This window comes from Malaclemys terrapin, chromosome 2 (genome assembly GCF_027887155.1).
Source record: "Malaclemys terrapin pileata isolate rMalTer1 chromosome 2, rMalTer1.hap1, whole genome shotgun sequence".
NCBI lineage: Eukaryota > Metazoa > Chordata > Testudines > Emydidae > Malaclemys > Malaclemys terrapin.
The window spans coordinates 257,523,187-257,536,545 of NC_071506.1; the positions used below are offsets into that span (position 1 = coordinate 257,523,187).

At 44.2% G+C, this 13,359-nt stretch overlaps 1 protein-coding gene across 1 annotated transcript in view; it reads right to left on the minus strand.

Moving 5' to 3' along the window:
* The window catches only part of KIF5B (kinesin family member 5B), a 64,991-nt gene that overhangs the window by 21,441 nt on the left and 30,191 nt on the right, over positions 1 to 13,359 (minus strand). The window contains exons 14-15 of the mRNA XM_054020903.1: positions 5,700 to 5,906; positions 274 to 417 (exon numbers count right to left, since the gene is read on the minus strand). Coding sequence (XP_053876878.1) covers positions 274 to 417; positions 5,700 to 5,906 — 351 coding nt within the window. The remainder of the gene's footprint in view (positions 1 to 273; positions 418 to 5,699; positions 5,907 to 13,359) is intronic.

The following is a 13,359-nucleotide window of genomic DNA, read 5'->3' on the forward strand; positions in this document are numbered from 1 at the left end:
GCACTGTATTTGCATAGTTAGACTAAACTGTTCTCAGACTTTGTACACTATGCCTTGTTATAAATAAGTCAGAGATGAACACTGTATAAGCTGTAAAAGGCAAATACTAACACTTGGCTCTCTTTATCCTCTCTCAGAACCTTACAGGAAGACATTTATACGGTTACAGGTGTTATAAATTACCCTAGTTATTACATCTTTACTAGACTGAAAAGACCTAAACATGAATAAATGTATGTATCATTTTACATTTGTGACAGCTCCTCTTTTTACCTTTGCGTCATTATTTCCTACTGCAATTCCTATTTCCGCAAGATCTTTTAATAAGGAGGCCATCATCTCTGTTGCCCGCTTTTTCTGGTGGTTGGTCATTTCTTTAAGTTTCTGAAGCTCTGCATCTATATTGGCTAAAATTACCTAGAACAAGAGATGAAGGTGTAAAATTAGATTTTATCAGTTTAAATCTTAACATGGGAATATTTTTCTTTGTTTTTCCATCCTGCAATCTCAAAATTAATTTTCTAATTTTTTATTTAGATATTAGCAAAATCTTTTCCCTCCATTAAAGTGCCCCAATCTGGTAACTACATTATGTTTTAAAAGTAACTGTTAAAAACCTGCAAGCACTATAGAGTAGCATAATATGCAAAACGAAAGTTTCAACAACTAATAGTATTTCACCAAAACTCCTAGAGTTCTTTTCTGAAAGACACAAAGCCCTTCAGCACACAATACATAATCCTGCAACTCTGCCAATAATTCTGCCAACACCCTAGAAGAGCATTTATGGTTACATTTACCAATGTGTGACAGCACAGGGGTTTTTCTCAAAGACATTAAAATGTGACCCATCCTTTATCTGCTTTCTCTCATAGTAAGACATACATTCATCACTATGTATGTTTTGCTGGTGGAACAATTTAGATGTTTATCTGCTGTCCACTGCACAGAAGCAGATTACATCAATTTCAGTCCATCCCTGCCTAGAGCTTTCTGAACAGATATGGCTGTGGGAGAAGTTTCTAAATTGTCTTTTTGTGCAGTGCCATTAATTCTAGAGCAGACATTCACAACAAAGGTATGACAATTTACACAGACTGAGGATTGGCCCATCCACGTGCCACCAACAGCTAACTCTAAATCCAGGGTTAGTCTTAAATTGAAGAAGCCACTTTATGCCAATACCAGCAGTCAAACAGACCACACTTCTTCGTTGTTCTCCAACCTTAATTTTGATAAAGTCATCCGAAGCACATTTAGGTTCAGCATCAGAAACTTATACCAAAAGACTGCCTTTTCTATAGATGGAGGTAGACAAATACTGGATAATGACCCTTAGGGTATGTCTATACTTACGTCCGGATCCGGCGGTAAGCAATCGATCTTCTGGGTTCGATTTATCGCGTCTTGTCTAGATGTGATAAATCGATCCCGGAAGTGCTCGCCGTCAATGCCGGTACTCCTACTCCGAGAGAGGAGTACGTAGAGTCGATGGGGGAGCCTGCCTGCCACGTCTGGACCCGTGGTAAGTTCGAACTAAGGTACTTCAACTTCAGCTACGTTATTCACATAGCTGAAGTTGCGTATCTTAGTTCGAAGTGGGGGGTTAGTGTGGACCAGGCCTAAGAGGACAGAAGGTTGTTTTAGTTTCCTTAGTCTTTGAGTGACTCCATTTTCAAAGGTTTGTTGCCAGGTTCTTTACCTTCTGCTGAGTATCAATACAAAGGCTTGATGAATGCGGCCATACATGACTGCAAGCATCAATGATAAATACTTATCGCTATTACCTCAAACATCACAAATAAACAGATATCAATACATTATCAAGGGAACCTTGCACCTGACGTGTGGTCATGTCCACACTGTAGCATGTTAGTCTGTGAATTCTTTAAACAAAGGTGCAACATCTCCCAGTTTGCTGATATTTTAGCAGGAAGACAGTCCGAACGAATGTTGCCAACACTGCTCACTCTTATCTTGCATCCAAAGGCATCTTGGTATTCTGAATCATGGCTAGGGAACGCTGTACCATAGGCATAGTGGGAAGAACAGCCTGTGACGTCCTAAATCCAAATGGTACTTTCTACAATTGAGTGTTCTGCCATATTTTACCAACTGATCCAGAGTACAGTATAAGGGCCCTTTCTGAGGGAAAAAAGAAGAACAGGAGTACTTGTGGCACCTTAGAGACTAACAAATTTATTAGAGCATAAGCTTTCGTGGACTACAGCCCACTTCTTTGGATATGCATCCGAAGAAGTGGGCTGTAGTCCACGAAAGCTTATGCTCTAATAAATTTGTTAGTCTCTAAGGTGCCACAAGTACTCCTGTTCTTCTTTTTGCGGATACAGACTAACACGGCTGCTACTCTGAAACTTTTCTGTGGGAAGTATCTCTGTTTTTAGTACCATAATACCAAAGCCCTTGGGCTTTCCTGGATGGTCTCCATCTCAAATGGGATGACTATAGCTACCTTTAAACAAAAAACAAAGCTGGATCATCCTGAGGGAAAACTGGTAGTTCGTGTCCTTCTCAACACGAAACAAATTTCTAACATTCCTGTTCCTTAGCAGCATTCACTTCATCCCAGACAAACATCAGTATGCTGTAATAACTTGCAGCATAGTGGCTGCACTGGCAGCAACATACGCTGTTTACAAAGAGGTCAACAATGTGGCCAAGGCAATGGCATTTATGGTCCAAGACTCAGTGCATGGGTACCAAAGCCAATGCACCCAGGTATTCCAGGATGTAGAGGACACTGACCATTACAGCTGTTAGGCCAGTGCTTCAGTGCAAAGACCAGGAACACCGTCAAAGGTACCAGGTCTATCCTGAAGTGACCAGAAACTTTTGGTCTCTGAAGTTAAGAGCAGAGTATGTTACAAATCAAGCATGGTCCACTCTCAAAGATCACGATGGACAGAGGTGACATCTTACTCAATAAAGCAGATTCAGGCACCTGAGGAATCAAAGCCTTGACAGAGCAGCAGAAGTAGTGCATGGGATCCAGCTAGGTGTTTTACAATGATGAGAATGACACCAGTGCCTGCCTTATTGGATTTATGGCACCAATATAAAGTCTCAAATCACTTTTAAGTCTTAAGACTGGTTTTTGAAAAGGACTTGGCTAAAGAACTGTACGAAACCAGAGGAGCTTTCGGGTGTGTTCACTGGATCATGGCAACAACTGTTAACAAATCCCACAGCCAATCATGGATGTTTCTGAAGAATGCCCCATGTAAATCATACCATTCTATGACAGGCAAGTTAAAACTGCACTCTACACACACTTAAAAGGCTCTGGCAAAAACTATTTTAAAAAAAGGTGGAGGGGGAAGCTACACAGAGGAGACTGTTTACTACTTCTAGTAAAAATGTGAGGCCCATCCTTGTTGCTAAGGAATGATTTACTAAGATTAACATAAAGCTTGGAATGCAAATAGTACACTTGTATCAAGGCAAGTTTCAGAAGCCCAACAATGTTCCAATGAAGTTGGGATTAATAAGCTCAACATCAACTACACGTGTTGTGACTCTCTAGACCTCAAAGTAGCACCATGAAACCCCCCATATTCACCACTGTCATATGATTATGCTATGTTTTGTACAATGCATGCTGGTCATCATTTGGCCTCTCTTCCCCCATCTCAAAACCTGGAAGGTCATCTGAAAGACAAAGACTTTGAGCTGGGGAGATTGGTCCAGGCTGGAAAGGGCATCCAGCCTGTGTACTGAGAACTGTGAGCTGCCTGTATGATCTATTAGGGTGAGAGACTGATTCAAATCCTGCTTAGTCTCAAAGTTAAAAATAAATTCACACTCTAAATTCTATTACTTATGTAATCAACTTTGATCTATATACCTGCTACTTACAATCACTTAAAATCTTTCTGTAATTAATAAATCTGTTTTTATATTTTACCTGAACAGTGTGTTTTTGGTTGAAGTCCTTGGGGAATCTCAGCTCAGATTACAAAGGCTGATGCATGTTCACTTTCCTTTGACAAAGTGGCAAACTAATTAATGAGCTTGCACTGTCCAAGTGAGTCTTGAGCAATGTAAGACTGTAAATTTCCAGGGTGCAAGGCTAGAGTGATTTGCTGGTGGCTCTCTCTACATTCATGAGTGGCTCAGGGAGCATTCATGTAATTTAGCTGGGTGTGAGACTCCACATGCTGATGGCTGAGTGATCACAGCACCTCTTTTGATCACAGGAGTTTTGCTGCTTGTCACTGGCATAGCTTTGTGAGAGACAGCCCAGGCTGGAGAGTTAAGGGGCAACAGCAGTCTCACAGTTCCAGGTTGTACCGCAGGGATCCCAGTCACACCTGTGACCAAGGGAGGCCTGAAACCAATTATCCCAATTTTGGCACAAACATGCCCAGAAGAGACAAGCCTGTCACTGACAAAGGGACACCAGTTGTCAAAATCTTGTTTAAACAGAAAATTTATACCCAAAACAAAAAAATTTCACTGGGGTATATACAGCAATGCCTTGACACCTCACACCGAGTTAAGAAAAACTAGTGATCAGCTAGTATCCAGTTATTTACTCATTGGCATAGCAAGGAAGTGAAATGTAAATAAAGAAAGTCAGCACAGGGAAGAGAAGAAAAGAAAATTCCCCAAGCTGGAGTACAGCTGACAGAACTAAAATGTTTCATGCAAATGAAGATACAGTTTTGTATCACAAAATGCTTTTTTAATTAAGAAACTCTGCAACTGTTTGGTAAGGAAACAAATGGAAATGTCTATGTTGCCTATCTGAAACCACACAATTTTTATATAAGCAATGAAAACAAAGAAAATTGTGTGTTACTAGTGTGATGGAAGCAAAGGCAAAATTCATCCTAAAAACAGAGCAGTTCTGGAAACTGAATCAACAAGAAAAATATTTTACCTGGGTAATCGTTTTGAAAAGTATTGAAAGAATCCACAGGAAAGAGGATTAAGTAGTTTTTTTTTTTTATGAATTCAAAACCTGACAAACATTAGAACTTCTGAAGCAGCTCAAATAGAAGAAAGTATAGAGCGGAATCTTTCTCCACCTTTTGGTTGGTGATATACCGCTAACACCTGGACGAGGACAGAACAGACCCACAGAATGAGACTTGGACACCAAGAGTGCAAGGCAGGCAGGCACTTCTCTCATCAATAATACAGTAACTGCCTACTTTCCACCCTTAACTGCTGGTAGCCTTTGAAGGGTGATAAGTTTGAACTGCCTATTGCATTAACATGTTGAGAGTCAACACCTACCTCTGCTCACTCTAGGCAACAGAACTGACTGTACAACCTGCTGCTACAGTGACTTAACAGGATTTTGACACCACTCCCCCAGGCAAATTGCAAAAATTAGCAACTATAGAATAACTCCTCAAAAGGGCAACTCCAAGCCGAGACTCCAGAAGAGAAATCTGAATGGCAGATATAAATTGCATTTTCTATCTTTCCCATTAACTATGATTTGTTGTGCAAGCTACATATCACATTAATATTTGCCAAAATCTGATTTAGATGATCAAATCAGAACTATTACAATTCCACATCAGAAAAATAAAGCTAAATTTCATGTTTTAACACTCAAAAAAGCCATTTAAAAGAGAACGTATGTAAGCAGTTGAAAAAACATGTTTCCTAATAACAAAAAAAGTTACATTACAGACATTTAGTAATTCCCTGTCCTTATTTCCTACCGATTTCTGATTGAGTTCGTCACTAAGCAGCTCATATTCCTTTGCTTTGTCTTCTACTTCCTGAGATTTCTGATCATAATTGACAGCAAGTTCCTCAAGGGCTTGTAGCACCTCTTTTACTTCTTCTTTAGAGGCATCATTTTCAGCCTGGAGGCGATTCAGCTCAGCTTGCATATTGTCTTGGTCCCGCCTGGTAGATGCTAGAAGCTACAAAAGCGATAAAAAAAGTAATAAAACACAAGTTGTCACTTCAGTGACATTAAGAAATGCAAGTGGGAGCCTAAACTTACTGAACATTTTCTCCTAGAGTATAAAGCCTTATTTATTTAGAATTTGTACATGGTCTATCATTATGAAATAGCAATCCCTGAACTTATCCTTAGTACAACCATATTTTAATAAACAGATGGTTAAACTATTTGTCAAGGATAGCAGACAAAGCTCATGTTGTATATTTCAATATCTGGTCTAACTGACAAGATCTGCATTTTTATTTACAGTTAACTATTAGTCAAAACCTGTGTGTGTGGGGAGCAAGTGTGAAGGCTTGAAAATCATATAGCAGATCTTCCTGGTGAACTTTAAAGAAGTTGCTAATCATTAGTTTACTTAGAATGTTCTAAACTCCCAACTGACTTAAACATGGCCAGTACTTCACCCTGTATTTTAATATTTCATTACTGAATAGGCACATGACCAAGCAGAATGGAGAGTTTTCAAAATATTGAAAAAACAGAGCTGAAACCATTTTCTGAAGTATGGTCAAAGTCTTATATGCTCAGGCCTTGTCTACACTACACAGTTTTGTCAACAAAAGTCAGCTTTCATCAACAAAACAGTGGAGGTGTACACACTACAATGCTCCTCCCGCTGGTTTAACATTCCTGCTATGCCGACAAAATAAAATCACCTCGACGAGAGGTGTAGAGCTTTTTGTGACAAAAGGCAGATCAACGCAGTGTCAGTGTAGACACTGCGCTTATGTTGCTCTAACTGGCTTCCGGGAGATGTCCCACAATGCCCATCATGACTGCTCTAGTCAGCAGTTTGAACTCTGCTGCCCTGAAGAAACACAGGCATGCGCCCCTGCCCCGTTTAAAGGATTGGGAATTTTTGAAATAACATTCTTCCTGTTTGTTCAGCATGGACAGTTAACACAGCACCTTTCCAGCTGACCATGCCAGCTTTCCACAGTAGACACGCTCCTGCGTGGAGTATACCAGAGCTGTTGGATCTTCTGGGTCTGTGGGGAGAAGAGGCTGTGCAGTTGCAGCTTCGTTTCAACCATAGGAACTTTGATACCTAGAGCTTGATTACTAGTGGGATGCAGAAGGGGCATGAAAGGGACATACAGCAGTGCTGTGCTAAGATCAATGTGCCAAGACAGACATACCAGAAGGCAAGGGAGGCCAACCGTCGCTCTGGTGCAGTGCAGAAGACATGCCGCTTCTACAAGGAGCTGCACACCATCCTTGGCGGCGACCCTACCTCAACCACCAAAAACCCCAAGGATACTTCGGGAGGACTTGAGGCAGCGGCCAGCAGAGTCAACCCTGAGGATGAAGTGGTAAAGTGATAGATGAGGAAGTGGAGTTGGAGGAGGCTGTGGAAAACGACAGGGTCAGCCAGTGGTGTGGTGAGTCAGGACCTCTTTTTGACTCCTGAGAGGTCCAGCCAGTCCCAGCACTCCAGCTCTGGCGTTCCTGAAGCAAGGGACGCGAGCTCTGGTAAGCTCTGATTTTGCTTTGATACAGCATGGTGAGAGGAAATTGAGCTCATGTACTTTGTTATATGGTAGAGGAGGGATAAGGCACAGAAATTAACAAATTTCTACGCAGCGCGGGCCCAGCAGAAAAGTTCTTTAATGTACACCTGCATGTCCTGAGAATCCGCTGGAGAGATCTCTAGGAAATTTTTCTGTAGGTATTCTGCAATCCTTTGCTGAAAGTTCCTTGGCAGAGCTGCCTTGTTTTCCCCCCCGCTGTAGGAAACTGCCATGCCAACCGGAAATTATTTCTGCAGGGATCAGAGCAGCATACAGACCCAGTCTGAAGCCGCATGCATGCAGGAGATGCATCCTGGGTTACCCTTAGGAGTAAGATATTGGGTTTGATTATGCATGTAGTGACCCTCTTTGCAAACCACCCAGACCCTTTGTCCCTTCTTGCTCATTCCCCACTTCCGACCCCCCCCCCCCCTCCCGTCAAACTCACCATATTTGATACTCTCACCAAGCTGTGTGCTAGCAAAGGGACAGTGAGAAAGAGGTGTGTGTAACTTTTGTGATTCATGGCTCTGAGTGAATTCACAATACTGTCTGTTAATTGTTTGGCTTCTGCAGATGTGCCCTTGAAGACCCATTCCTCCACACCAGTGCCACGCCTCAATCAGATAAGGCGGCAAACCAGAAGGAGTAAGGAGGATATGTTTCACAAAGTGCTGCAATCAACAGATGCAGCACATAGCAAAACAAGAGCATGGAGGGAGACAACTAACAAGACTCAGGCTGGGTAGCCTGGAAAGGACACAGGGGCAGGAGCAGATGATAAAGTTACTGGAGGGCCAGAGATGCTGAAGTCCCCTTTTAGCCTGCAATCAGAGCATATTCATGCATGACACCCCCTGCAGCCAATACAGAACTTCATTCCATGCCCTCCCCAAACTGCCCCACCACATTCCTCATATGTTCCCAGTCCCTCGCAGTACCCCGTGCACTCCAAGGACTGGTTTCATAATGAAAGCTGCAGTTACATGCAGCTCTGAGAGCCGTAACCAAGAGACTGTTCCTCATTACCATGTCCTGTTTGACAAAATTTGTGTTTCGTCCTGTTATTAAACTTTAGTCTTTGAAATAAAATGAGTCTATTTGTTTCATACATGTTAGTTGGTGCTAACATTTAAACACAGTGACTATTGGCAGGAATATTTACTCAGTACAATTAAAGCTCAGGAAGCAAGCACTAAAGGGATTGTTCAGGGTGGCAAGTAAATATTGCCTGGCCGAATGCATCACAAAGACACATTACTGCAAATCATTGTCAAAATGCTTCTTCAAAGCCTCCCTAATTCGAATAGCCCCCTCCCTGCTGTGCCCCTCTAATTGCCCGGGTATCTAGCGGCTCCAAATCAGTAACCAGCTGATCTACCTCAGCGCTCCATCCCAGGGAAACTTTTCTCCCTTTGCTTCGCAAATGTTATGCGGAGCACAGTCGACTGAAAATGATCAACCTGCCAAAAGGCAGTACCAGCAATCTTTTAATCGGCAAAGTCACAACCAGGAGAAAAAGGGGTCTCCCAGGATTACTATGGACATTTCCATATCCCCCATTTGAATCTTCTGGTCAGGAAAGAAAGTCCCACTGTGCAGCTTTCTATGTAGTCCAGTGTTCCTAAAGATGTGCGCACCTTTCCTGACCACCCCGCATTAATGTCAGTGAAATGGCCTTGGTGATACACAATGGAGAAGTAGCCCTTCCAGTTGATGTACTCGTTTGCAAGATGGCCTGGGGCCAAAATTGGGATATTCATTCCACATATTGTCCTGCCACAGTTAGGGAATCCCATTGCCTCACAGCCATCCACGAGAGACTGCCGAGACTCATCAAGCCCTCGGATCGCTACCCCTTCCTGCTTCTCCACGTGGGCACCAATGATACTGCCAAGAATGACCTTGAGCGGATCACTGCACACTACGTGGCTCTGGGAAGAAGGATAATGGAGTTTGAAGCGCAAGTGGTGTTCTCGTCCATCCTCCCTGTGCAAGGAAAAGGCCGGGGTAGAGACCATCAAATCGTGGAAGTCAACGAATGGCTACGCAGGTGGTGTCGAAGAGAAGGCTTTGGATTCTTCGACCATGGGATGGTGTTCCAAGAAGGAGAAGTGCTAGGCAGAGATGGGCTCCACCTAACGAAGAGAGGGAAGAGCATCTTCACCAGCAGGCTGGCTAACCTAGTGAGGAGGGCTTTAAACTAGGTTCACCGGGGGAAGGAGACCAAAGCCCTGAGGTAAGTGGGTATATGGGATCCTGGGAGGAAGCACAAGCAGGAGAGCGCAAGAGGGGAGGACTCCTGTCTCATACTGAGAAAGAGGGACGACTGAGGAGTTATCTTAAGTGCCTATACACAAATGCAAGAAGCCTGGGAAACAAGCAGGGAGAACTGGAAGTCCTGGCACAGTCAGGGAACTATGATGCGATTGGAATAACAGAGACTTGGTGGGATAACTCACATGACTGGAGTACTGTCATGGATGGATATAAACTGTTCAGGAAGGACAGGAAGGGCAGAAAAGGTGGGGGAGTTGCGTTGTATGTAAGAGAGGAGTATGACTGCTCAGAGCCCTGGTATGAAACTGCAGAAAAACCTGAGAGTCTCTGGATAAAGTTGAGAAGTGGGAGCAACAAGGGTGATGTCGTGGTTGGAGTCTGCTATAGACCACCAGACCAGGGGGATGAGGTGGACGAAGCTTTCTTCTGGCAACTAGCAGAAGTTGCTAGATCGCAGGCCCTGGTTCTCATGGGAGACTTTAATCACCCTGATATCTGCTGGGAGAGCAATACAGCGGTGCACAGACAATCCAGGAAGTTTTTGGAAAGTGTAGGGGACGATTTCCTGGTGCAAGTGCTGGAGGAACTAACTAGGGGCAGAGGTTTTCTTGACCTGCTGCTCACAAACAGGGAAGAATTAGTAGGGGAACCAAAAGTGGATGGGAACCTGGGAGGCAGTGACCATGAGATGGTCAAGTTCAGGATCCTGACACAAGGAAGAAAGGAGAGCAGCAGAATACGGACTCTGGACTTCAGAAAAGCAGACTTTGACTCCCTCAGGGAATAGATGGGCAGGATCCCCTGGGAGAACAACATGAAGAGCAAAGGGGTCCAGGAGAGCTGGCTGTATTTTAAAGAATCCTTATTGCGGTTGCAGGAACAAACCATCCCGATGTGTAGAAAGAATAGTAAATATGGCAGGCGACCAGCTTGGCTAAACAGCGAAATCCTTGCTGATCTTAAACGTAAAAAAGAAGCTTACAAGAAGTGGAAGATTGGACAAATGACCAGGGAGAAGTATAAAAATATTGCTCAGGCATGCAGGAGTGAAATCAGGAAGGCCAAATCACACTTGGAGTTGCAGCTAGCAAGAGATGTTAAGAGTAACAAGAAGGGTTTCTTCAGGTATGTTAGCAACAAGAAGAAAGTCAAGGAAAGTGTGGGCCCCTTACTGAATGAGGGAGGCAACCTAGTGACCGAGGATGTGGAAAAAGCTAATGTAGTCAATGATTTTTTTGCCTCTGTCTTCACGAACAAGGTCAGCTCCCAGATTGCTGCACTGGGCAGTACAGTATAGGGAGAAGGTGACCAGCCCTCTGTGGAGAAAGAAGTAGTTCGGGACTATTTAGAAAAACTGGACGTGCACAAGTCCATGGGGCCAGATGCACTGCATCCGAGGGTGCTAAAGGAGTTGGCGGGTGAGATTGCAGAGCCATTAGCCATTATTTTTGAAAACTCATGGTGATCGGGGGAGGTCCCAGATGACTGGAAAAAGGCTAATGTAGTGCCCATCTTTAAAAAAGGGAAGGAGGAGGATCCGGGGAACTACAGGCCAGTCAGCCTCACCTCAGTCCCTGGAGAAATCATGGAGCAGGTCCTCAAGGAATCAATTATGAAACATTTAGAGGAGAGGAAAGTGATCAGGAACAGTCAGCATGGATTCACCAAGGGGAAGTCGTGCCTGACTAACCTAATTGCCTTCTATGATGAGATAACTGGCTCTCTATGGATGAGGGGAAAGCAGTGGATGTGTTATTCCTTGACTTTAACAAAGCTTTTGATACGGTCTCCCACAGTATTCTTGCCGCCAAGTTAAAGAAGTATGGGCTGGATGAATGGACTGTAAGGTGGACAGAAAGCTGGCTAGATCGTCGGGCTCAACGGGTAGTGATCAATGGCTCCATGTCTAGTTGGCAGCCGGTTTCAAGCGGAGTGCCCCAAGGGTCGGTCCTGGGGCCGGTTTTCTTTAATATCTTTATTAATGATCTGGAGGATGGTGTGGACTGCACTCTCAGCAAGTTTGCAGATGACACTAAACCAAGAGGTGTGGTAGATACACTAGAGGGTAGGGATCGGATACAGAGGGACCTAGACAAATTAGACCATTGGGCCAAAAAAAACCTGATGAGATTCAACAAGGACAAGTGCAGAGTCCTGCACTTAGGACGGAAGAATCCCATGCACTGCTACAGACTAGGGACCGAATGGCTAGGTAGCAGTTCTGCAGAAAAAGACCTAGGGGTCACAGTGGACGAGAAGCTGGATATGAGTCAACAGTGTGCTCTTGTTGCCAAGAAGGCTAACGGCATTTTGGGCTGTATAAGTAGGGGCATTGCCAGCAGATCGAGGAACGTGATCGTTCCCCTTTATTCGACATTGGTGAGGCCTCATCTGGAATACTGTGTCCAGTTTTGGGCCCCACACTACAAGAAGGATGTGGAAAAATTGGAAAGAGTCCAGCAAAAATGATTAGGGGGTCTGGAGCACATGACTTATGAGGAGAAGCTGAGGGAACTGGGATTGTTTAGTCTCCAGAAGAGAAGAATGAGGGGGGATTTGATAGCAGCCTTCAACTACCTGAAGGGGGGTTCCAAAGAGGATGGAGCTCGGCTGTTCTCAGTGGTGGCAGATGACAGAACAAGGAGCAATGGTCTCAAGTTGAAGTGGGGGAGGTCCAGGTTGGATATTAGGAAACACTATTTTACTAGGAGGGTGGTGAAACACTGGAATGTGTTACCTAGGGAGGTGGTGGAGTCTCCTTCCTTGGAGATTTTTAAGGCCCGGCTTGACAAAGCCCTGGCTGGGATGATTTAGTTAGGAATTGGTCCTGCTTTGAGCAGGGGGTTGTACTAGATGACCTCTTGAGGTCCCTTCCAAGCCTGATATTCTATGATTTCCTGCACATTACCGAGAGTCACAGTCCTTCATAGCAGAAGGTGATTAATGGCCCTGCATACTTGCATCACCGCAGCTCCTACAGTGGACTTTCCAACTCCAAACTGATTCATGACTGACCAGTAGCAGTCTGGAGTTGTAAGCTTCCACACGGCGATTACCACTTGCTTTTCCACAGTGAGGACAGCTCTCATTCTGGTGTCCTAGTGCCGCAGCGCTAGGGTGAGCTCCGCACACAGTTCCAGGAAGGTGGATTTGTGCATCTGAAAGTTCTGCAGCCACTGCTTGTCATCACATACTTGCATCACAATGTGATACCACCACTCTGTGCTTGTTTCCCCGAGCTCAGTACTGACGGTCCACTGTGTGCAGCTGCTCCATGAATGCAAGCAGCAATCTTGAATTATTTCTTTCTATGGCAGGCAGCAGGGCAGGCACCACCGATTCACAGCTCATGAAATACTGCAGAACCAGCCCTGTTGTATTCATAATGCTCATTACCAGACTGGTCAGCAGTTCAGGATCCATGCTTTCAGGCAGAGATGGTGGGCGCACAGTTAACAAGGGCTGTTGAAAAACAGCACAAAACGAAGCACTCACTGTGAACACATTCCGCCAACCCAAGGAGCATTGTGTGGACATGCACAACTGATGTAATTAAAGTGGCTTATGATCGTCGACATAACTTAAGTCCCTCTTCCTCATCCCCAGATGAGGCAG